The sequence below is a fragment of the Accipiter gentilis genome, chromosome Z (assembly GCF_929443795.1).
Source record: "Accipiter gentilis chromosome Z, bAccGen1.1, whole genome shotgun sequence".
In the NCBI taxonomy this organism is placed as follows: domain Eukaryota; kingdom Metazoa; phylum Chordata; class Aves; order Accipitriformes; family Accipitridae; genus Astur; species Astur gentilis.
This window is the reverse complement of record NC_064919.1, coordinates 85,719,322-85,743,923: the sequence shown is the minus strand read 5'-3', so window position 1 is coordinate 85,743,923 and position 24,602 is coordinate 85,719,322. Positions and strand designations below refer to the sequence as shown.

The 24,602-nt window shown below is 50.5% G+C and overlaps 1 protein-coding gene across 3 annotated transcripts in view; it reads left to right on the top strand.

Moving 5' to 3' along the window:
- Positions 1-16,397, top strand: part of ZBTB7C (zinc finger and BTB domain containing 7C) — a 155,634-nt gene extending 139,237 nt beyond the window's left edge. For all 3 annotated transcript variants that reach the window (XM_049794684.1, XM_049794685.1, XM_049794686.1), the window contains 2 exons: positions 9,005-10,201; positions 15,559-16,397. In XM_049794684.1, the coding sequence (XP_049650641.1) occupies positions 9,021-10,201; positions 15,559-16,195 (1,818 nt within the window). In that variant the 5' untranslated portion in view covers positions 9,005-9,020 and the 3' untranslated portion in view covers positions 16,196-16,397. The remainder of the gene's footprint in view (positions 1-9,004; positions 10,202-15,558) is intronic.
- Positions 16,398-24,602: the final 8,205 nt, after the last annotated feature.

The window sequence follows — 24,602 nt, the reverse complement described above, 5'->3', positions numbered from 1 at the left end:
TCTGGAGCCTGCCCATACCTGCTTCCAAGCCGATATTAAGCCTGCTCAAACACTGCACCGCCTTCTCCTCGCATTGTTTTCTGTACCCCACACCCAGCACCAAAATAGCGATAACCCCCCCCCCTTCCCCACCCTCCTGCGGTGACTCAGGCTGGCGAGCAGGCACACATCTGCTTCTGATTTAACGTGCTAGCGCTCTGACCCTTTTATTTTTATTCCCAAAGTCCTCCCGTCGGTGGCTTTCTCTCTGGGAGCAAGGGGAAAGAAAAGAAGGGGGAGCTGGATCCCCATCCTTTGCCCCCTGCTTTTTTTGGGGGCACCCAAAAATGTATTTTATTTTATTTTGGAGCCGTGCTTTCATGCAGGCTGGTGACAGCCTTACCCAGATCCGCGTCCAAGTCCCTAGCAATCCTGTCCACTCCGGAGGGACGCCAGCCAAACCAGTTTTCCATGGTTAAGCTGGGCACATTTTTCCGCCGTGTTTTTTTTTTTTTTTTTTTTTTTTTTGTCAGGAAGCAAACCCACCCAGTGTGTGCGCGTTGTTCAATAGGAGCCTTTTTTTAATTTCTTTTCCTTTTTCTGGCTCTGAAGAAGAGCAGAACCGAGAGGGAGCGAAGGGGCCTGCCTGTTCTCCCAGGAGAGTTCAGAAAGGGAGGAAATGGCGCTTTTTTTTTGCTATTTTTAAGGCCGTGCTGGAAGGAGATACCCACCACCGATGGGCTCCTGGCGTTGTAATGTTGTGCGCTCATAGGGATGTATCCTCTCTCTATATATATATCCTATATATCCGGCTATAGCAGTGGCTGAGCATCTTGCACAAGGGGGAAGGTGGTGTTGGAGGAGAGCCGCTACAAAAACATGGGCAGAAATGCCACCACCAGTGTCACATACCTTGTGGACCTTCATCCATGTCATGTCTGAGATGCTCGAGGGACCAGCAACCTGATGTTCAGCTGGACCAGCTCCGGTGGGGGTGCATCTCTGGTGGGGATTTTCCTCTCGCTCTCTTCTTTTTTCGTCTTTTTTTTTTTTTTTTTTTCGCAGAACATGGCGTGGGAGGGGGGAACGCGTCACTTGAAGTGTGAGTGAGTTTCCATGAGAGTGGGGTGGTTGCACAGGATGACTGAAAACTCTTCTGTTTCCCCCCTCCCACAGGATTTCTATGCGCACAGACACACACACACATGTGGATGTATGTATGTGCATATAGATACATAGGAAGGGGAGATACTCGGCAAGGATCATTTCCCGTACCAGTGAAGCCGCATTTAAAAGTCCCCTAAATGCTGGGGCATGGCCAGGAGACCATCAAGGCTAACACGGAGTCGTGTAGAGAGGGACCGCTGAGGGTTTCCAAGAAAAAAATCACCAAAAAACCTAACTGGATATTGAGACCCTCCAGCCTTGCAGCATCTTCCAAAACTTCAGCAGAGAGGAGCAGAAGGGAGCTGATCTCCTCGAGCACCATCTCCTCGAGGTCCGGACCTCCAAGGAGCTGCTTGGAGGAGGGGGTACAAGAAAACACTGTGGTCAGATGTGACCACCCTATGAAATCCCCTCCCACAATACCTGCCTAGACACTGTGATTAATTGATTTGCCCCTGCTTTGTGCGTAGATGTAGCCCTCAAAACACCATCTGGAGCCAGGCTGTGACTTCCATGTAGCTCCACTAATTGTTTATGTTTATTTGACCATTTATCACTGGGATCCCCCTTCGCCAAAACCCGCTCAGCACATCAGATGGGACTTGCCATGCGGCACGCAGACTTAATCAAGCTGCTACCCAGAAGTGACCCAGAGCTCCAGGTTTTGGAGATTTATATAAACTCAGAAATTGGGAAGCGCGCTGGGTAATTTAAAGAAGGCGGAAGGAAGAAACCAAAGTGAAAACGTGGCCCTTCAATTATAGGAGGCATTGAATTCTACTCTGGCCCTGCCAGAGCTCCTGTTTGCATTTCTCTGGGGCCCAAGAACTGGTTTCAAGGAAATAGGAGAGCGATGGGACTTGGTCCTGGTGGTGCGATGGCATCTTCCTAGCATTAGTCCTGCAGCGTGCAGAGCTGTGGGATGCCAGGTCCCTACGGGCTCACCCAGAGGCAACGTGTTGATCCACCAAACTTCCCCCCAGAGTCTGGGAGCTCATTATAAAATGATGCTCAGGTCAGGCCAGGGTGGGAGACCTTGGGGTAGATCTAAGGGGATGCTGGGGCTTTTCGGATAGCTGGTGCCTGCCGTGATGAGTGACGAGGGAGAGAAGAAAGGAGCTCAACCTGTTCATCATCACGTGCCGATGGAGGGGCCAACTTGAGCAACAAACCCATAGAGGAGCTGAGGCCAGGAAAAATGGCCTTAACTTAAATACCCCGTGGACTGGGCTTGGGTGCTGGTGGTCACGGAGCAGCGGCAAATTCCCATTACAAGTAGCACCCGACCATTCAGCTCACTGGGGGAGGATTTGATTCATAATTTGCAATTTCGCCGGATTGTATCTTTACATAAAGTTGTTGAAGTACAGGGTGCCCTGTGTAGGCTCTTGGTAGCTGGAGCTAACCTGCAGGGATAGATTTGTTGAATGATGCATAATATTTGCTGCAATGTATAACTAGCCTTTGAAAGTTCTTGAGGATGGGTTCACAAAGGGCACAGGAGACTCTTGTGTTCTCCAACACCTTTTATTTTGGATACCCTGATGCGACTTCAGGTAAAGATTGCTTTCTAGTGGCCTGCTTAGAGAAAACTAGTAGTTCCAGTCCAAAAAAGTTGGTTTTATATAGTGCGTGTAAATATATGTGGTTCACATGGGCTCAACTTGCCAACCAGATGTTGATAAGGATGAATCCTTGTATGCCCAAGGATTTTGTTCAGAGATTAGTATCAATATTGAAAAGTCCAGTAGGTAATGGAGAAATACCAGGCTGAAGGTCACCTATGTGATCTCAATCCCTGACACGTAACCACTTTAATTATGCAATCAAACCATGCTCGGCTTCCGGGGCTCTTCCTTCGGGTAGGAGCCATCTCATCCTTGGCTCCGCGGAGGCCTGCCAAAAAGGGTTGGGCTGTCCCCCTGGGGCTCCTTGGCCATCCTTCTCCTCCCAGCATCAGTGGGAGGTCTCCATCCGTCTCAGCGTCACTGGGGCTCTTGTTGGCCGCTATAGGCAGCCTTTGCACCCGCGTCCTATGGAGCATCCCCTTAAATTTTACTGACCTGCTCCATTTATGGAGCTGCTCCCTTGCCAGGAGCCACATGGGGTGATGCCACCTCTGTACCCCTATGGGATTTGCTCTCCATCCTTGCTCCAAGTGAGTATCTTCCACGGCGAATGTGACCCTCTTTGCATCCTTCCTTGCCAAAGCATCGCTTTGGAAACCTCTGCCCTTTTCTACTTTGTCCAGATCTAAGCAAAATCCAGGATTGGTTGGGGTTTTTTTGAGTAGGGATCTTCAGGTTTGGGTGGACGAGCTTATTATGTACCTCTCAAAAAACCAAACACCCCCAACTTTCCCAGCTCAACCCCGTACTCCCCAAGCAAGACTGGTCCCAAGGCGAAGGCTGGTCTCAGTTATTAAAGACTGGGACCAGTACCCAGCTCAGCAGTAAACTTCTGGTGTGCTATTGCTAACGAGCCGGTTCCCTCCCACAGTATCATCTTTGGGTCTGCAAAGCGACTCATCTCCTTTAAAAACCCAATGATTTCCTTGCGAGGGAGGCAGGGGTTGGTGTCACCGCGTTTTCCTCATCGTTTCGGGCATCTTGCAGGGAAATGATTGAAAGGCGAGGAGCGCGCTCTGCCCCACCTTCCCGCCGGAGGGGAGAAACGCTAGGTACTGGGGTGGGTGGTTTAATAACACGTTCTTCTGGAGACAAGATGTTCAGAGGGGAGGTGTGCTTAAGGAAATATTTGCCTTTTTTTTAGGTTTTACATTTTCCTTTTTTTTTTTTAATAAAAAAAAAAAATTAAAAAAGCCCACTACACCTCTCTGCCTGCCTTTCACATAGGCTTTGAGGGATCCTAACTCCTTCTTGGTATGAAAGAAGAGGCTTCTTCCAAATTGGAGTCAAGCGCTTGGCCAAGGCAACGGTGTCATCCCCGGGGAGCTGGCTTCGGGTGGGGTGTCAATGTGGGTGGCTCCGCTCAGGGACATTTGCACAAGGGGCTTGCTCAAGGTCATGGAGCAATCAGCAGACGTGGGAACAGAGCCCCAGCATCCCTATACCCCCAAAATAACAACACAGCTACGGAGCGGGACCTATCAATCACTGGTCAGTGTATCCCATAGAAAGTAGCTGTAATATTTTGACAGATTAGGGTAATCTCACATGCACATCTTAATTGCCTCATTATAACGAGGCACAAATAAATCTGGAGAAAAAAAAATCCAAACCACATATATTTATGGGCTGTTGGATGTAGCAGGCAGGTCTACGTACATGGGACCATGGGTAGATGCAGAGGGATTGCAGCCAGCCCACCCTGGGTGCTGCCTCTGCTCCCTCAGCCTGGAGCGGAGATTGGGAAAGAGGAACAGGTAGGAGAGCAGCAGAGCCAAAGCGTCTGTCCCTCGGGGTGCCGAGAGCCCCGGGCAGGGGAGGGTAGGAGTTAGTGGTAGAAAATAAATCAGGATGGGGAAAGCTGTTGAGACCTCCTGCCGAGTCCCTCTCCTGCGGCGGGCAGGAGGCTGGGGTGGCCGGGGATGCTCAGCGCCCCGAATCCAAGTCCAGGCACCTCTGGGATATTTTGCTGGATGACCTTGTGCTTCAGATGTAGAGCTCGAATCCCTCCCGGGGTTTTGTGCCTGCAGGGACCGAGCGTGAGGGATGCTGTGTTGGGGTGGCAGGATCCGGCCAGGGTAGGGAGCGATGGTCGGGGATGCTCAACCCCAAGCTTTGAACCTGAGCTTGCATCCCAAACCCCGCTCTGTGCGCAGGCTGGGTGAAGGGAACAATTGGAGACACCATCGTTTTGCCTGGAAAAATGTCATTTTGACACTGGTAGCGGGCAGAGATCAGCTGGAGCCTCAGGCTCCTTCCTCTGCTGTGCCATATGCAGAATGAGCACGGCCTGGGGGGGGCAACTGCTTTGTGCTCCCCAGCTTACCCCGGGGAACCCCCATATCTTCGGGTTGGCCTTCCTGGGGAGAGGGAATATAGGCACACCGAAAAGAAATGTAGTCAGGAGCCAGCACCTTCCTGTGGGGAAAATCATAACAAAGAGAAGGCCAAGCGATGCACGTTTGAAGAGGAGATGCTCCGAGAATCTCTATACCAAGATCAAAATATAGAAATATAAAAATAAATATATACGTAAAGTATAAAAATATAAATATATAAAATATACAGATATACAAATATAAAAGCATTGTATCTGGGTTGTATCACCCACGTTCAGGCAGGCAGCGAGGTTATAAAGCTCCTGCCTGCATCTGCCTACATCTGCCCACATATCTCCATCGTCCTGGTGCGGCGGCCGTCGCTCTGAGCCGGCAAAGCACCATCCTTCCCAAAACCAGAAGGTTTTTCACCCAAAAAGGGGGCAAAGCTCAGCTCTCCCCAATCGCCCTTTTCTCCTGTTGCAGCCTCAGGTGTGCCCGCGGGCAGCGCGGGCGAAAGCGGTCCTGTATCCGAATAGCATCTCCCAGGATCATTCTTTTATAAATGGGGCTTTTCATGGCAAGAAAGTAATGAATGAGTTTTAAGCATGCCCATAAATGCAATGTTTCGAGACGTCATCTGCAGAATACATTTATTTTCGGTGCCCTCCACCCTCTTCCCCCCCTCCCCGCCACAAACCCCAGTTTATTTTAACAATGCTGTAATTTTCTATCATAAAAAGGGATTTTTTTCTGTTTATCTCCATGCGGGCCGTTCAGCATTTTCATGTGTGTGTGCATGCACTGGTGACATTTGTCACCATCGGATGCTATTTTTAGGCCTGTTATTCTTGAGCACCCCACCCTTGGCTTGGGGAGGGGAAGGGGGGAGCACAGGAGGAGGGAGAGGAGGGAGGGGGAGGAAGGAAAACGTCAGCCTCAGCACACTTCCAGCCTCTGGCCATCAACCTCCCCCGGGGCATGGGAACCATAAGGTCATTTCTCAGGCTCGCTGAGCTCCGGAGCTGTCAAACCACCCTGCGAGTTAAAAAAATGCAAATGTATGCAAATGAATGGGCTGTTTCTCCCACCCCCCCCCCCCCCCATTTAAATGACATGAATCACCTTCAGTTTTGCCAGCATCCTGTTATCGGCTTGCCTAAGTGCTTTGGTTAACAGAATCGCATCTCGAGAGGACCAGGAGGGGAAAAGAACAGAAAAGGAGTCCATTTCCACCAAAAGGAGCTGTACATCATTTTAGTTTACTCCCTGATCTCCTAATTCCGTTTTTTTCTTGCTTTCTCGCTGCTAAGTGAATAATCCACAAATTAGGGAGGATGGAGTTTAGTGTCCGGAAGAAACCTCCATAAAAACAATTGTCAGGGTAGTCTAATATTGTGCTTTGCTGATCTTTTGCACTTTGGGTGATCTGGCAATAAAAGATCAAAATAGATTTGTAGGAAAACACGTTCCTTCGTGCAAGGAGCTCCTTTAACACTAATGCTCCTTCAAAACAAAAATAAATGAGTGCAAGATAAATACAGCAATAGAAATTTAATTGCTCTTGCTTATTATTAAGGATACAAAGCCCTAAAAAGGAAGTTGTCTTTTCCTCCCTGGCTCAGGGGTTATTTATTATCTTACATTCCACTTGAAGAATACATTGGATTTACTTTCATTTATCGGCGATTTTCAAGGAAGATTTGATACGGAGCCGATCGGGCTGGTAGAGGAGCGTAGCTAGTTAACATGGTTAAGCGCAGCACACTGTAATGAATCAATTTGTTTCAGACAACAGACATAATTAGCGTGGAGCTAACGGGCATACCATGGGATGCGGGGCTGGAGCATCATCCCTCGGCCGAAAATGTAGGTGGCTGGAGCTGAGGGGGGGTCGGAGGGGTCTAATTCCTCGTTCCTTTCCCCACCTCTGGACACGGGGAGGTGGCTGGAGAGGGCTTCCCGTGGTGGGGGTTGTCCTCCAGCCCCCCCCCCAAGGTTTCACTAGCTCAGGGATGGCTTGTCCTCCATCCTGGCGTTCCTCCCACCAGGCCGGTGGTCCGTAACCCTTCGGCAGGGTGTTCTCCCTCTGTCTAGGTTGCACCGTCTTCCCAAGGCCTTCGCTCGCTGGCTCCCACGCAGCGAGTGTTCGGCAGCGCTGATTAGGTGTGGGGGAGATATCTGCAAGGTCTCGGCTGGAGATTGACCCAGCGGAGGGAGGAGAAGGGAGACGGCATTCCTTTTCCCATGGGAACGTTTGCTGCGAGTCTGATCCCCTCTACGGCTCCCCAGCCTCCCCCAAGGGTCAACCGAGGTGAAGCAAGGATTTCCCTGGATAACCTCCATCAGACCAGGCTCTTTCCATCCCCAAAAGATGGAGGCGGGTGGTAGGGTGGGAGCTAGCCCTTCACCCTGAGGTAGACCAGGTCCCCACAGCTGGCGGGAAGGAAGTTTGGAATCAGCGCAGCCAGAAACCAAGCAGGGAAGGACACCCTGGACGTGGCCGTGGATCCCGGGAGAGATGTAGAGGTGGTGTGGGGTGGGATTGGGAACCTGCCAGAGGTGCAGAGGGTGGGATTGGGAACCTGCCTGATGGTCTCAGCCTTGCGAAAGGGGCCGGAGTGGGGCTGGAGTTTTATTTACGTGTACCCTGGGCTTTCTCGGAGATTAACGGCTCGGCTGTGAACTGAGTGTCTACCTGTAGCAGTGCCACAAGCTGGGGCTCACGGAGGTGACACTGCATGAACACATGCTCTGTGTCCTGGGAGTTTCCAAGGGGTTAGTGTAGTCAAAGTTATTCTGGCTGTTTGATGTATTCTGTGTGTGATGGGATTAATGTATTCATCGCCTGCTGGAGGAAGTCACTCTCCTTTCCTGGGATTTCTCATGTGGAAGGGCTGCTGGAGCCATGTGAAAGAGGAAACATCTTACAGATAAAAAAAATGGCAAAAAAATCAGGTTTTCCTTTTGGGCGTGGGCTTTTTGCTTCCGAATTTCCCTTTGAAGCTGGAGCTGCTCTAGCAGGGGAAGGTGTCTGCCAGATGAACAGGGCATTTGACACCATGCTAAAAAGTCCAAGCAGGATTGGGAATGGAGCAAACTCAGCTCATGGGTGAAGATAGCAGCCAGCCATCTGCCTCTGGCCAGGCCCTTGCTCCCTGGTTGTCTTTCTCTGAGTGTTCAGGTACGCTGTGACACACAACTCCTCGCTTGCCTCCCCCATTCCCAGATCCCTCGGGAAGACATCCCACATGCTGAGGTGACGTGGGACAGCTTCCAGGCATGAAGTAGCAGGAGGACACAGAACTGGAGACCTCCTGCCCCATAAGGACGGCTCTCCTGCTGGAGCAAACAGCCACGACCAGCAGTCCCTCCTATTTGGGACGTCCAGTTGTACCAGTCCCAAAAACAATTGCGTAGAGGAGATGAGTGCTCCCTGGCTCATCTTCTTTAAGTGGTGTAGGTGCTGGCACTTGGCAGCGTGAAGCAATGTAGCATCACCCTTTCCCCACATAGCTCCTGACAGGGAAAATCCAACGTGGGCCTGGAAAGACGTTGGCTCTGGGAGGATTTGGAAGAAACGTGATGGGGTGGGAGTCGTTACACAAGGTTCCTGGGGGAGGGATGTGAAAGAGAAGAGGGACCTTGTGGTGGTTACGAAAAGGTGAATAGGTAGGAACGGAGAAGAGATGGATGGAGACAAAGAAGGAGACAAAGCGATGTGGAGGGAAGCTGAGGTTAAAGCACAGAGGACCTGGAAGGAGTTAAAGGTGACATGGAGATGCACTGGGGCAGTGCAGAGAGGTCCAAGGGGGATAGGGGGGAGGAGGACATTGAGAGAAGGCAGGGTCATTTTGGTGTTACTGGTTGGGAACTCCCTGCTAATTCTCTACTGTCTGTGTTCTGTCCTAGGGCGCTAAATGAGAATATGGCCAATGGCATTGAGGATCTTATCGGGATCCCATTCCCGAACCACAGCAGTGAAGTCTTATGTGGTTTAAATGAGCAGCGGCATGATGGTCTCCTCTGCGATGTCATCCTCATTGTACAGGACCAGGAGTACCGGACCCATCGGTCCGTCCTTGCTGCCTGCAGCAAGTACTTCAAAAAACTCTTCACTACTGGCACTTTAACAGACCAGCCCTATGTTTACGAGATTGACTTTGTCAAGCCTGAAGCACTTTCTGCCATCCTCGAGTTTGCCTACACCTCAACCCTCACCATCACCACCTCAAATGTCAAGCACATCCTCAGCGCTGCCAAGATGCTGGAGATCCAGTGCATTATCAATGTATGCCTTGAAATCATGGAGCCCGACAGAGAGGCGGAAGAGGAAGATGACAAAGAGGACGAAGATGATGACGAAGACGAAGACGAAGATGAGGAGGAAGAGGAGGAGGAGGAAGAAGTGGAAGATTTTGTCAATCAGGAGAACCTAACCGATGTCCAAGAAGTAAGCTGTCACCAAAGCCCTTCTAAGTCTGATCTTACCGAAGAAGCATATACAGAAGCACCTAAAGACTTCCCAAATCACTACCCAGCCAGTAACTCCTCTGGACACTTGGGCGTGATACGAGACTTCTCCATCGAGTCCTTGCTAAGGGAAAACTTGTACCCTAAGGCGAACATCCCGGAAAGGAGGCCAGCTCTCTCTCCTTTCGCCCCTACCTTCTTCCCCCATCTATGGAACGGCGATTTTAGCTCCTTCTCCCAGCTCGAGGAGCCACAAGTAGACAATGGCCCCTTGGATCTGGTGATCAAAAAGAGGAAGATCAAGGAAGAGGAGGAGAAGGAAGACCTGCCTCCGCCTCCTTTCCCTAATGACTTCTTCAAGGACATGTTTACCAACACCCCAGCAGCTCCCTTAGGGCATATTAAGGCAGAGACTGACTATAGCGCTTATCTCAATTTCCTAAGCGCTACCCAGTTTGGAGGAGTTTTTCCTCCGTGGCCCCTGGAGGAAGAGAGGAAGATAAAGCCCAAGGCATCCCAGCAATGTCCCATCTGTAACAAAGTCATCATGGGAGCCGGCAAACTGCCCAGGCACATGAGGACCCACACGGGAGAGAAGCCGTATATGTGCAATATCTGTGAAGTCCGCTTTACCAGGTGTGCATTGGTTACCTCTGCCATGCGTGGCTGCGTGGGGGAGGGTGGCTGGAGGGACCATGTCGTGACCCATGGCTGATTCCTAAGCTACACGTCTCTTTTTCTCCCCAAAAGTAGCAAAGAAAGCAGGGCAGGATCTCTATCCCTTTGGAAAAAAAAGGGAGGAAGGGAGGGTGGAGGAAGAAAACAAACCTACTGATTTTGGTGGGTTGTGGATCACATCCACAACTCGCTGGATCCATCCCCTCACTGGACAAAAGCTTAAATAAGTAACGGGATATTTTCAACCCCACCATAGTTCACCACAGTTGGACCAGAGGCAGCTGGAAAACAGATGGTCAAACAGCCAAGGAGGCTTCATCTCTAATGTGCTGGGACATGCGTTGAGTTGGGAGGGCCGTTTAGCTGCGGGATGTAATTAGTTTGGGTTTGCACATTTTGGCATCTGTGTAGACCACAACCAAGTTGCACATGTTTAGACATGACAGTGTCTGGGCTTTCTGAGGCTGGAGCGGTCCTAATTATTATAGGTTAGTAGCGAGGTGGGTGTCAGTCCCTTTTCCCAGGTAACAAACGATAGGATGAGAGGGAACGGCCTCAAGTTGCGCCAGGGGAGGTTTAGATTGGATGTTAGGAAAAATTTCTTCACCAAAAAGGTTGTCAACCATTGGACCAGGCTGCCCAGGGAAGTGGTGGAGTCCCCGTCCCTGGAGGTATTTAAGACATGTAGACGTGGCGCTTGAGGGACATGGTTTAGTGGTGGACGTGGCAGCGTTTGGTTAACGGTCGGACTCGATGATCTTAAAGGTCTTTTCCAACCCAAATAATTCTATGATTCATCGCCCCGAATGCTGGCCGCCCAAGAACCTGGCACCTCGACTCCCTCCATGGTCAGTGGAAAGAGATCAGCACCCTCGGAGAGGTAGATGAGAAAGGGGTGAGCGAAGGTGTCATCCCTGACCACAAAGACAACTGACGGGGCTTAGCTAAGGCAATGTAACTTTGAGGTATCTCAAGTTAGGTGAGACAGCCCCAACATGGGCTGCTCCAAGGCAGGCATGACCCGCCAGATCCAGCCCTCGTACCAATTCCCATCCTTTGCACCTTTCTTCACCCCAGCAGACCCCTCAACGGTAATAAATTGGAGCGGGCTACGCAAATCTAATGATACAGCTTGCAACCTTTGTCTGAAAAGCCGGGCAAATTTAATCGGTGAGCAGAGACAAATAGATTCCTGGACCTGCTCTTGCTGGGTATAATTAATATCTAATGAGTACAATCTTTACCATAATAATAAAGCTTTCTGACAAGAGCATGGTATTTCAGCTCCTGGCTGCGTGTGAGGGAGCGAGCCCTATTAGGCTGGAGCGAGGAAACCAGAGGAAAATAATATGCACAGTAGGCAAAGGCGAGCTCCTGACAATGGCCGGACACCTGGGGTGCTCCCGCATTCAGCCTGTCTTTTCTTCTCCCGTCCCTGTGATAATATTCAAGTGGAAGTTATGCAGATGATGAGGATTTGACCTGAAAATAAATTTCCATGCTCCCCTCCATTAACGCAGCAGACACCGTATTATAATGCGGGGAGCATCAAGCCTGGGGCGGGTGTATGTGACGCGAGCTGGCTCACCCTGCGTATTTGCAGGGGAAAGGCCACCGCCTGGTGCTAATTCCTGCTTGCAGGAATTTGGATCCGGCTCCTGCCGGTGCCGCATCCCCAGGTTAGCGCTGGGTCGTCACCTCCGGACGCGCAGGCTCTGCTGGGAGGAGCGGGATGGGTTCAGCCCTGGTGCGTGTGGCTGCATCCCGGGCTGGAGGAACCACCTGGCCAGCCCCATCCTGCGGTCCCCGTTGCTCTCCAGGGTGTGATGCTGCGGATGTTAATTGCTGACGAGGAAATAGCTTGGCTTGACCTGTCATTGGCACCTTCCCTGTCATGGGAATAATAGAGCTGAGCCCTCCCAGAGGGCTCCCAAAGTCCTTTCCAAGCAAGGGCAGCACTGTTGGCTTCGTTTGGGGAAACTGAGGCACGGAAAGATGTTGGTACCGACTCACAGTCATTGCGAGGTCAGCAGGGGGGTTCAGGTGGGAATTCAGGTATCCTGACCCCTAATCCGGACAGGTTAAATCAGCATCCTGGAGATTAAAAGCTCCAGGCAGAGATGGTCTAGCGTGGCCCATTACTAATGCAGGGTTAAACCCAGCAGCTTCTACATCCCCCCCATATGCTCAACAGCTTCTAAATACAAAGCACAGAGGTAGGAGGACTTTAACCCAAGGAAATAATCACAAAGAAAAGTGGGACTAGCCCAGCGGTGCAGTCTCCCATCATCTTTCACAAAAATGAAGCTGTTCGTTTTGGTCACCCTGCACAGAGCAGAAGGCTGGAGAGTTTTTTCCTTCTTTAATACCCTGAGTGAAGTGGAAATTTCAAAACATCGGTTTATTTTTATATGTATTTGGAAGTATTTTGAATAGCATGCTGCTGTTTGTTTTTGTTTGGGGTTTTTTTAGCCGTCTTCAGCATTACTCTAATGTGAGAGCTCTCCTTTAGGGGAAAGTATTTAAGCAAAGTGGAGTGACTGAGATGTAGAAAGAGATTTCTGCCAGGATTTCCTGAACGCTGCCACTCGGATTACGTGTTTTGCTCTTGGGGGGAGTCTCATGCTTCCCAAAAGCATCGGACTCGCGCCCACGGCAGTGAGGGGTGCCTTTGCTGGGGAGATGCAAGCCCAGAGGGTCCCCCCTTGGGGTCCCCTGGGAATGAGGGTGCAGGGAAGCAGAGGTTCCCAAGTAGGATTTCTAAATGAATCAGTCCTTTGCATTATTTCTGCGCTCGAGGAACTGTGGAGGAACGAACTTACTGGGGAAAATAGAGAAAATTTCTTTTCCTGGGGGGGGAGTCCCCCAACCTCCCCATCAGATCCCTTCCCCTTCCCATCAGTGGGATCCCGCATCCCACGGCAAGGACCCCACATCCACCTGGATCTGCCACTCCCGACTCCCACGGACATCTGATCGCAGGAAGCAGGACTTCATTTAATAGCTCATTAATTTTTTCCTTAAACAAAGGCTGCTCAGCTTCTAGTCTGCTGTTTTACCCTGCTAAAATGCTGAAGAAAACTGCAAATACTTCAGCTTTTCCACCAAGACAACCCCGGAGTGCTCAAGGAGAAACTGTTCCAGCCAGAAAGGTTAACATTATTTGTTCCTATTATTTGTGTTGTGACAGCTCGCAGAGCCCTAATCGCTCTCCTAATGCAATTGCATTAAGGTTATTCACACACACGGAGCGCGGTTCTCCTTCGGAGAGCCTGCGAGCCGAGCTCCCATCTCGCAAAGCCTGTGTTTCCCATGCTGCATCCTCCCCTGGGCTCTTCACCGCAGCCGGAGCATCTCACCCGCCCAGCCTCTGAGCTTTTCCAGGTAGAGCCATAAAACCTCTCTTCCATCCCACGGAGATGCTGCCGGGGCAGGGATGATTGAGTTTCTGCCCGTCTGCTGCCGGAGATGGGTAATAGCCTGAAAAAAGCTTTGCCTGTATTTACATTATACAGTCCTGGCACGCTGCATGTTTATTAGGAAAAGCGATCCTGCTAGGTTAAACATTACATATATAGGTTTAAATTATATTATAGGTGGGGCTGGTAGCTCTGCTTTTTATTAACATTTCCCAACACTTGGCATTACGAGCCCCTGCGTTCATCTGCTTACGACTTCGCTGCGCATTATCTGTTTGGGATGAAATTTTCCAAGCTGCTTTCTCTGCTGCTGAGAACTGATTTCAGCCTTTTCGGGGGAAATGCCCCCTTGTTAAAATCATGGGATAACAGCATCTTTGAAGATTGCGGAGTGGGAAGTTGCAATCTGGCCCTGGCCTTGGCACGGAGACCGAGAGATGTGGGGTTTTTTCTGTCTCCCTAAAAATCTGCATGAGTTGTAAACCTCACGCGAGCTCGTTACAGCCTCCGTACGGGCAGGGAGCATCTCCACTGCCTGCGCTGCTGCTGCAGATGCAGGACCAGGCTGGGACCGGTTTCCCAAAGGCAATAAAGCATCATCTGGTGAAGAAGTGATTCTCCTGCCAGGGATACTTCTCTGCATCCTTGATCCCGAGGGAATGGTTTGCAGGGATGCCCATCCCAGGGCTGCACTGCTCGCGGCGCCACTGACACCGGCGTGCTGCCGGTCGTGCCACCGAAAACTATTTCGGGATGCACACAGGCAGGGTGGCAGAAATTAGTGCAAAGGCAGCACCTTGCAAGTTTTGAGGGCTTGACCTGCTAGCAAAAGTAGATTTTTGGCGTGGTTTTTGCTTTTTTTTTTTTTTTTTGGCATGCTCACATATTTTATGACTCTGTATATTCTACATATTCTTCACCACATTACTAACGTCTTGGAGGGATCATACTGAAAGCATTTCAGGAACCAATATGAATTCTCCCACTTTGCTGTTTACTTACTTGAACTCTGCTGGTGCAGCCTAGGCAGTGTGCTTGGCTCAGTTCAGCTACAATCCGCTTTGCTTTCTATAATCGTATGCCTTAGCTGTGATTTTTGTAGACTGCAGAAGGAAACACTTATTTATTGAAGAAAAAAAAAAAAAAAGATTGGACTGCCAGCTTGGGAAAATGTTCTTGGTTTTAGATGTTCCCTTAAAAAAAAACCAAACTGTATTTGTAAATAAGTGCCATTGAGATGGCTATTATGCTATTCCATGGCTGTATTTAAAAACCTTCTCCAAAATGTGTGTGAGGCTGGATGTGTGCTGGCCTTGGAAGACGTGGCAGGGAAGGACAGTGGGTGCAGAGCGCCCAGGCACTGCCTGCACCTCTGCCTGCACCTCTGCCTGCACCTCTGCCTGCCTCACCCTGGGCGATGCTCCCGCTTCAAACGAAAGCTCCTGAGACACCCAGTGGTCAGTGCAAGGATAAAAGGAAAGGAAAATCAGCTCCAAGAGGGACTTTATTTAAGCAGTATTGCCCCACATTGCCAGGTTCTCCAAACTCCACCGATTTCCTTACTTGCAGGCAGGAGTATAGCTGTACTTGTTTAGATATTCCCATACGGTTTTTTGGTTTTATACTGGAGGGTTTTTTCCTCCGATTTAGGCTGGTTTGAACTCTGCGATGGGCTGCAAACTCCTGACGTGGAGGGCTGGGCGTGTGCGATGTTTAGGTGCTGTCGCCCCGGGAAGGAGGAGGCGGATGCAAACGCCACCCTGCGAGAGCATCCATACATTGGGGGAAGCCCCAGGATGAGCTCCCCACCTTCCCATCGCCTTTCCCTCTCCTGATCCAAGGAGCAATCCCAACCGCAATCCCTGCCAGCCTGACCGAGCACCTTTTCTTTTGCAGGCAGGACAAGCTCAAAATCCACATGCGGAAGCACACGGGGGAGCGGCCGTACCTGTGCATCCACTGCAATGCTAAATTTGTGCACAACTATGACCTGAAGAACCACATGCGCATCCATACGGGCGTCCGGCCCTACCAGTGCGAGTTCTGCTACAAGAGCTTCACCCGTTCCGACCACCTCCACCGCCACATCAAACGCCAGAGCTGCCGGATCGCGCGACCCCGGCGAGGACGCAAGCCGGCGGCGTGGAGGGCGGCCGGCTTGCTCTTTGCTCCCGGTGGTCCGCCAGTGGAGAAGAGCTTCGTGATGCCGCCAACGTTGGAGGAGATGAGCGGCCACCTCGGCGGCGCGGCCATGTGCCTTCCCGGCCCCAGCCCCAAGCACTTTTTAAGCGGGGCCAAGACCTCCTTCAGCCTGCAGGAGCTTGAGAGCCAGTTTGAAGAAACCCAGATGAAGCTCTTCAGGCGAGCCCAGCTGGACATGGAGAGGAACGCGGGCATCTTCGCCTTCGCCCTGGGCCATAACGAAAACCTCGCCGCCCAACCCTTCTTCCCCCTTCCCGATCCTTGGAGCACGGGCTTCAGCGGCTTGGCGGGGCTCGGCCACGTGGCTCCCATCTCGGAGGCGAGTAACTAAACCCGTGCCCGGTCCCACTGTGGGTCCGCTCCCTTCCCAACAGGGCGACCGGCTCCCTTGGGGTCCCCGCCTGCCCTTTCGCATCGTCTGGCTCCCAAGAAGCTCTTCGTCCCCTCGCCGCCATGGCCTACCGCGGGGCTTGGGGCACGAGGCCAACCCCGGGGCGAGCGGGTGGGTGGGCAGGGGCTGCGCCCCATGGCCACCGGCACTTTAGACTCTGCGATGCACTTGGCTTTGCGGCCACGAGGCATTTGCTGCCCGATCCAGCCGCCCACCGCTCACGGCTCCGTCTGGGAAGGCCAGGCCAGGACTGCTGCTCTCTTCAGCGCTCCCGAAAATGTCACTTGCCTTAGTCCAGGGCATGGCCATCACCATGAGATGGCTTTTCTGGGGGAGATGTTCCCCATTTTCCACCCGTGGGGCCTGCTGGACACTGAGAAGCTGTCCCGACTTGGTTTTGATATGTTACATTCCTTGGCCCTTTTGGTCAAAAGGACTTTTTTTTTTTTTTTTAATTAATTCCCATGTCTGGCAACAAAATTTATTCTACAGGGGATAAAGAGGAGGGTCAAGCAGCCACGTTGGGAGGGGGAGGATCCTGGCCGTTGCCATTCTCAGCGGTATATCAGATTTGCAGGGCTGGGCAAAGCCCTGCTGTGCAGGATGAGTTGGGACCATAAAAAATTTTTTTAAAAAAGAGATAGAAAATCACCCAAAAGCAAAGCTGGGTGGAAAAGGGTTTTTTTACTTATTTTGGCTCTTTGGCTGTTTCAAAATTTCAGAAGGAGAACCAAAGCCTATTTGGAGTATTTTAACTTCAGTGCTTGAAAAGGTGAAGGAAAATTCTTGGAAAGATAAGAAATGTTTCGATTCTGAGCTTTTATTAAACCTTTGCTTTGCAAAAATAAATCATGTGGGAATTTTGAAATGAAAAAGTCGTTTCAAACCAAAGAGTCAGAATTCACCGCCGCTGACCATTCTGAAATGTCTGGGGTTTTGTCCTTAATTCCCCCTAATTCTTATATATATTTTGATGACAAAAATTCACCAAACACTTGAATGTCCCCGAATCTGCAGTGTCGATGGGAAAAAATTGGGTGTGCAAATATCCCCGCTGCTTTTCTCAAGAGGTCTTTGTGGAAAAGAAATCCACTAAAGATATCTTGCAGATGAGATTGTCTACTTGCAAGCAAGCAAGCAGAAATACTATTTCTTCACCATTTGTTGGTTCAAAAGACAAGGCGGTAACGTATGATGGGATTCTCCAAGCCGAAGGTCACCCATGGTGGCCAACAGGTCTGGGGTCCTCCCCAGCATCCCTGCAGACCCTGGCTTGGCCATCCCTATCTAATATTTCTTTTGAGGCCAAAAAAGTGGCAGATTGGCTGGAATCGCCCCATCAGCCTTCTCCAGCCCCTAAAAACATGAGCTACTCTCAAGGATAAAGGCTTTTGATGGCCATCTGCCTCCAAAAGTTCCTCTTAGACGTGGTGGGACCCCAGTTTCACCATCGACTGAGACGGCTTGTGGTGGGTGCCCCGGGAAGCTGGTTTTACATGAAACCAGCACTTGAAAATGTAAATGTTACAAAATAGGGCTTTTTCTTTCTCTTTTTACTGTTACCTTTCAACGTCAGCAGAATCAAAAGGGAATGAGAGGACAGCGGCTTCATTCATTTTTTGGTTGGCCCATCGATGGTGCCGCTTTGAAGCGGTGGCTGGATGAGGGTCTCTCCACCGGAGCATGGCGGGGACACAAGGGGTCCAGGATCCACAGCCCCCATGAGGGCACGGAGGACTTCTGCTCTGAGACCATCCCTAGCAGAACGATCCCAAGGAACTGCCCAACGCTTCCTTCCTCCTCCAAAAAGAAATCCACAAAGACTCCACATGCAACAAGTCAATGGAGGGGAGAAAAAAAAGAAAGGAAAAAAAAAAGAAAACTTCTTAGAACTGCATCAAACTTTTTTTTTTTTAATCCGTATCAACTTCTTACACAAGCGACGTTTTGCAGATGACTGGTTACTTCAGGTGTTTTTTTGTCTACGATTTGGAGTCATTGTAAAGTATCCAAAGATGCTGAGTACTGTATAATCTACAAGGACTTGAAGCAAGGTGGTTTTTCTGTCTCAATTTGTTTGTTGGGTTGGTTGGGGGTTTTTTTCCTATTTGTCTAGGGGGGAAAAACCTTTGCAATTTTTCTATTTATAACTATTTTTATGTGATTGTTTTATGTACAAAACAATGGAAAAAATCAAAAAAGGAGAGAGAAACACACACACACACACACAAACAAATTTGCCTTAGTTACTCACGGGACAATCACCCTTAACTTTCATTGACGCTAGAAAGTGGATGGAAAAAAAGAGACTAGATCCTTTTATGTATTTATTAAACTATATTAACTGATGCTCTTAAATTATTAGCAGGACTTGGTTCTCTTGCCTGTGCTATGCTGAGAAGGCTAAGCCACTGCAGATGCTGAGCTGCCTCCCTCCTTGGGCCGGCACAGCCGTCCCCGTGGCCTCAGGTCTACGGATGTTTGCCAGACACACAAATTCGGTGCTTTCCAAAAGCACCTTTTGGAAAGCCAAAACAATCACGCATTAATTAAGCATCTAGCTGGTACGGGCTCCAACCCGAGGGGGCCATTGGTGTTGCGATGCTGATGACGATTAACGAGTTAAGGCTGATTTTCCCGCGTTGCACTGGGTTGGGTTGGCCAGAGCCGGGTGCTGGCGGTGATCACATTTTGGGGTGGGGAGGGAGGACTGGAGAAAAACCCTATTTCTTCCCATTTCGATGTTGTGCGGTGACTCCAGGCCACAGGTATCCAACACGGGAGCCCAGCTAAGCGTGGAGGTGCCTTCCCGGGGCTCCGATCCCCTTCCCCAGCTGGGACGGGTGTGATGAGCACCGAGCCTCGGGCTGGAAGGACGCGGGGCTCTCTCCCAGCTCACGGAGTGGTGGCTCCTTGTTCATCTTCTCACCGCGGCTCCTAGGGCTCGGCTGCAGCAGGTACCACTGAGCACGGGGCTGCATCACAAGAAGCGTGACCAGCAGGTGGAGAGAGAGGATTCTGCCCCTCTGCTCTGCTCTGGTGAGACCCCACCTGCAGGACTGCGTCCAACTCTGGGGTCCCCAACGTGAGAAGGACATGGACCTGTTGGAGCGGGTCCAGAAGAGGGACACGAAGGTGATCAGGGGGCTGGAGCACCTCTCCTGTGAGGACAGGCTGAGAGAGTTGGGGTTGTTCAGCCTGGAGAAGAGAAGGCTCCGGGGAGACCTTACAGCAGCCTGCCAGTACCTAAAAGGGGGCTTAGAAGCAAGATGGGACTGAGTTTTTAGTAGGGCCTGTAGTGATTGGGCAAGGAGTAATGGCTTTAAAGTAAAAGAAGGGAGGTTCAGACTAGATAGAAGGAAGAAACATTTTACGATGAGGGTGGTGAGACACTGGAAGAGGTTTCCCAGAGAGGGAGTGGATGCCCCATCCCTGGGAACATTCCAGGTCAGGTTGGACGGGGCTCTGAGCCCCGGATGTCCCTGCTCATGGCAGGGGCTTGGACTAGATGACTCTTAAGGGACCCTTCCAACCCAACCCATTCCATGATTCGATGAACACAGCTGACACAAATGTGAGCCCTGTAATTCATGCTGCCACTATGGAGTTGCAGGATTTCCTTGTTATTTGTGAAAGAGGTGCAAACCCCTGGAAAATGGGTGCCAGGTGTGTATGGTGGGACTCATCCCACATCGTTCAGCCGTTTGGAAGTGAAGTAACAGACACCCTGTGCACATTGAGACACGTACATGTTGACACTTTAATTTGGGGTGTCCTAACCTGCAACGTGATTTCCAGCCTTCCTCTGAAGCCATCCTGGCTCTGGAGGGAGGCAGGTACTACTGGAGGGTGATTCATCCCACCTACGCTGGACCTCCCAAGGGTGGGATGAATCACCTTTGACGGCACCTGTCTATCTACCAGCGTGGTTCGGAAAAACTAGCTCGGACTAAACTGCTTTCCTTTCCGATAGCTGCAGTGAGATAAGGTTAACCACGGGGAGGAATGTTCCCGTCACCGCAGCTCCCGTCCTCTCTGCTCAGCTGATGGGGCAGTCCCTGGCAAAACCCTTCCCAGGAGGATGGGATGCTGGCACAGCCCAGGGACCATTCCCAGCTTGGTCAGCTTAACCTCTTCCCAGTCTGTTTTTACTGGGAATGTGATGGGAAACGATGTCCAGTCCATCCTCCCGAGTCTGGGGACCAGGGACTTGGGCTCGTTGGTCATACGCCCTGATGCAATGCCAGCAAAACATCCCGAGCCCTCACAGCCACCGGTTATTTTCCTTCCCTCACGCTCCCAAGGAGTGCTCAGGTGCTCGGGCAGGGGTCTGGACCTGTGGGCACAGTCCAAAAATGTGGCTGGAGAAGACGGAACTATCAATCCCCCTCCCAGGGCTGGTGGTCAGTTGTTGAGCATCTCATCTATGCTCAGAGCCTGCAGGACCATGGCAGGGTCAGCACATAAACAGTGTGTTTCTGAGCACAAAAAATAGAGAATTAAAATTAAGTGAATTCCTTTTTAGCTATTAAATTCGTTTTCAATTTTTTTTTTTAAATCTTGTGGCTTTTAACCCCATTTTATGCTCATATTCTGGTTTGCTTATCATGCCAAAAAAAAAAAAAAAAAAAAAAGATTTGCAAGGGGAGGGTGAAAAATCTGAAAATTGCTTGGAGGAGCTGTGCGCTAATCAGACACATGGGAATCACAGAAAGAAACCAGCTTCAGTAAATGCTTGTTAGCAGCAACATATGGCTACACTCTTGCTCCTGAACAGCTGCTGTTATCTGCTAGATCGTCCAGACCACAGTGGGGAAAACGGTGCCGGGATGCTGCTGCGCGCACAGCATTTGTTTGCACCAGGTGCTGCTGAAAAAGGAGCATCTCCTGTGGATGAGCGGCATGGAGCTGGACGGGCAACTCCTTGCCCTTGGCTCGATACCCTTTGGTGAGCAGTGCAAGAGCCTCTTCCTCCAGGAGACATGAAATCCCCAAAAAATAACCAAAAAAAAAGAGAAAGAAAGAGCCTGCACTTTGGGAAACGAGAGGCTTTTCCATTTGGCACTTACCTGCAGAAAGGATAGGTTAATAATTTTTTAAAATACCCCCTAAAATGCTTTTGACGTGAATGTGTGGTCCTCAGCAGGTCTCCCAGTGACACCAGTGGGGCTGCGGATGCTGCCCCATCTCTGCTCTGCTCCTGCCCTGCCTGCAGCCCCGAGGGACCTGCTGTGCCCCCCATCCCCGGCATTTTCACACCCATTTTGGAGGGGATTAGTGCTTTATTTACAGTCTCCGTGCCCTGAAGCTGGAAGATTGTGTGGTTGCAGAGGAAAGTTTTAAGAGAGTAAATGAAGCAAGACCCCAACCATCTCGTTTTAAGAAAACGTTGTGTTTTGCAGCAGGTCACTCATGGTTTGGGTTTTAGGGTCTGCTGTCGCCTTTTGGCACCTTTGAGAGCCTGCGCCTCCTTGGTCCGCACGTGACTTTCTTTCCAAGCCAAAAAAAAAAGGGGGGAAGAAATGAGAAAAAGCCCTTCTTGTAGAAGATACACCTGCTCTCCCCGTATAGCCCAAGCAAACGCAGCCCCATCCCACGTCCCAGCCCCGCTCTGGGATCCCCGCCACCCAGACAGCAGAAGAGAAAATACCTGTGGCTTGGAAATGCCTTTTTTTTTTTTTCCCCTTGATTTCCTGTGTTGAACCGATGTTTTACATGACTTGCACTAATTGCTGTAGGGCAGGATACTGTTAGGTTTCTTTGTTTCGGTCTCTTGTTTGGTTGCGACTCCTCTTGGCTACGAAAACGGCAGTCCTATACACGTACCTGCTGCACATTTTACACCTCTGGAGAAAATAAACTATTACCTGAAGCAGTGAGTGGCTCGTGTATCCTTAACGGTGCTGTGGGGCTGGGGGCCGGAGAAGTTACGGCATTAAATGATGGTGAGCTGGGTGATGGGCCACCTCGTGATGGCCCTCCAGGGTGACCGTTCATGTAGTATCTGAGCGTCACCGTGAGGGTGTTTGGGCTGAGGAGCAACCCCTGGCGATGTCCAATACCCCAGCATGAAATCTGTCTGCAGGAAAAAAAAAACCCAAACCCACCCTAAGCACAATTTGGGGTTTTTCTCTTCACTTTTGCTCATTTGCTTTCTGCAGCTCCCTGGCATGCTCAAACTCACACTGCCCTCGTGTGGTGGCCTGGTGACAGCTCTGCCATCAGAACGATGCTGGGGGACACTGGGGGGCCGGTACCAACATCTGAAGGTGTTTTGGGGGACTCTCGGTTACACCAGGGCAGGCACGATCCTCCGTCGCCTCCCGTTGCGCCCAGCCACATCTACCTGCCAAGCAGAGGAAATACGAAGCTCAACCATGCCAAGATGGAGTTTAACGGTTGGACTTGATGATCTTAAGGGTCTTTTCCAACAGAAATGATTCTATGATTCTGAGTCTTCTGCACCCCAATTAACCACAACCAAATAATTAGGCCAGTGAGGCCAGGAACATCCCACCCACAACCGTTGGCGACCTCGTGGGGACCCTAATTTTGAGAAGGTTATTCCCTGCAGCCCAAGGGTGAGCCAGGACTGGACCCTCTGATGCCCAACACGGCCCCCAGCTGATATTTCCCTCTTCCCCTCGTGGTACCACTAATAATATTGCCCAGTTCAGGTGAGCAGAGGGCCAAATGTAAATCTTATGCAATTGTATAAAGCTCATTTCCTTAGGAATTGAGGCTAAAATCATAAATGCAAATACCAAGGAAGAAGCCAAACAGCCGTGCCAAGCTACAACCCCCTTTTATAATTGGAAGTTTTCTTTTCTTTCTTTCTTCCTGCAGAGATGACACCAGCTGAGATGTCACAAATGTGATCGGGCTTCCTAATAGTTCATGCAGCACCTCGAGCCTCAGGGGTCATCTTGAATTCAGGCAGCCAATTTGCAGGCAAGCGATGCAAAGTGCCGGCTTGCTCAGACTAGGCAGGGGCTGAGGTTTTAAGGACAGACACTGGCTGTCAGCTAAACCCCTCCTCTGCTCTCGGGTAACCTCTGGCAAATCCTTATACCGATAGCTGTAAACCTGCCTGCCTTTAAGGCGTAGCTGTTTAACTCAGTTTCCATAGTAAACGGGACAGTGTTTTCTCGGTGGGACCAACTTCTGCAACGTTAGCTGGAGTTTTGAATCCTTTGGGAAATGTTTAAGGCTTCGCCCTTGAGTTCTCAGAACCTGGGTTCTCATTTAAGCAGCTTTTAGGAGATGTTTCTGGCCCTCGCTGTTGCTGGGAGGTTTTGATAATAATCACTGAAAAACAAAGTTCTTCCCAGGTGCTTTGCAGCCCACCAGCATTCGCAACCTTTCTGAGATGTGGTCCTTGGATCTGAAGCGAAGGTGAGCAGTGATTTGCTCTGAGCCTTGCTGCAGGGATGAAGGAGCCGGGCTGTGACGCAGCGAAGTTTGAAGACAAGAGCTGGACGAGGAAAGTGAAGAGTGAGCGGAGGGTCTGCAGGAGATGGAAGATGATGTCCCATGGAGAGATGGTGGAGCTGAGGGCAATCACCGGAGCAGCAGCCCACACGTAGACGTGTTCCTCATCCAGCTGCCCAGTGTCCTGCTCTTTTGTGTTTGATCCATTCAGCCCGTGACAAAGGTTATTGTAGCTCGAAGCACCACGGATGCTTTTTCCCTCGGGCAGAAATAGCCAAGCTGGAAAATATATGTATCTGCTTTAAGATAGATTCAACAACTCTAATTCATGTGTAAATACATACGCAGACCTACATACATATATGTGTTTAACTGTTATGCTCACTAGATCTCAGATAGAAGACAATATTATTTCTGCTTTTTTGGGGGGGAAACTGAGGCACAGGGAGGCACAGAGATTTATTTGTGGTTTCCTTGCAGCACAAAGGTATCTGAGCATGCACTGGCAGCCTACCCCCGACACACGGTCCTTGCACGGGTGCAAATCATGACTGGGGAGTGGTCAACCTTGGCAATGGCTTCATCAGTCTGTTAAATTTAATGCTAGGAGGGAGCATCCCCATGCAGCCCCGTTTCCTTGTCTCCAGCATCCCCGTCTGATACAGCCGGCCGCTGCTCAAATGACTGTGCAGCTGTTGAGAAAAAAATTTGGAGCGAAAGGGAAAAAGAAAATAACCAAGAGAGGACTTTTTTGAAGGAGACAGTGCTAAGATGAGCCGGTGAGAGCCGCAGGAGCCATCAGGGACCTGCGTGGCTGTGGCTGGTTCAGAGGACCACGCTCTGCATTAGGTTTGTCTCCAAGGGTGGAAGGTTCTCCCCCCCCCCAAAAAAAAAAAATAACAGAGTGAGCAACACC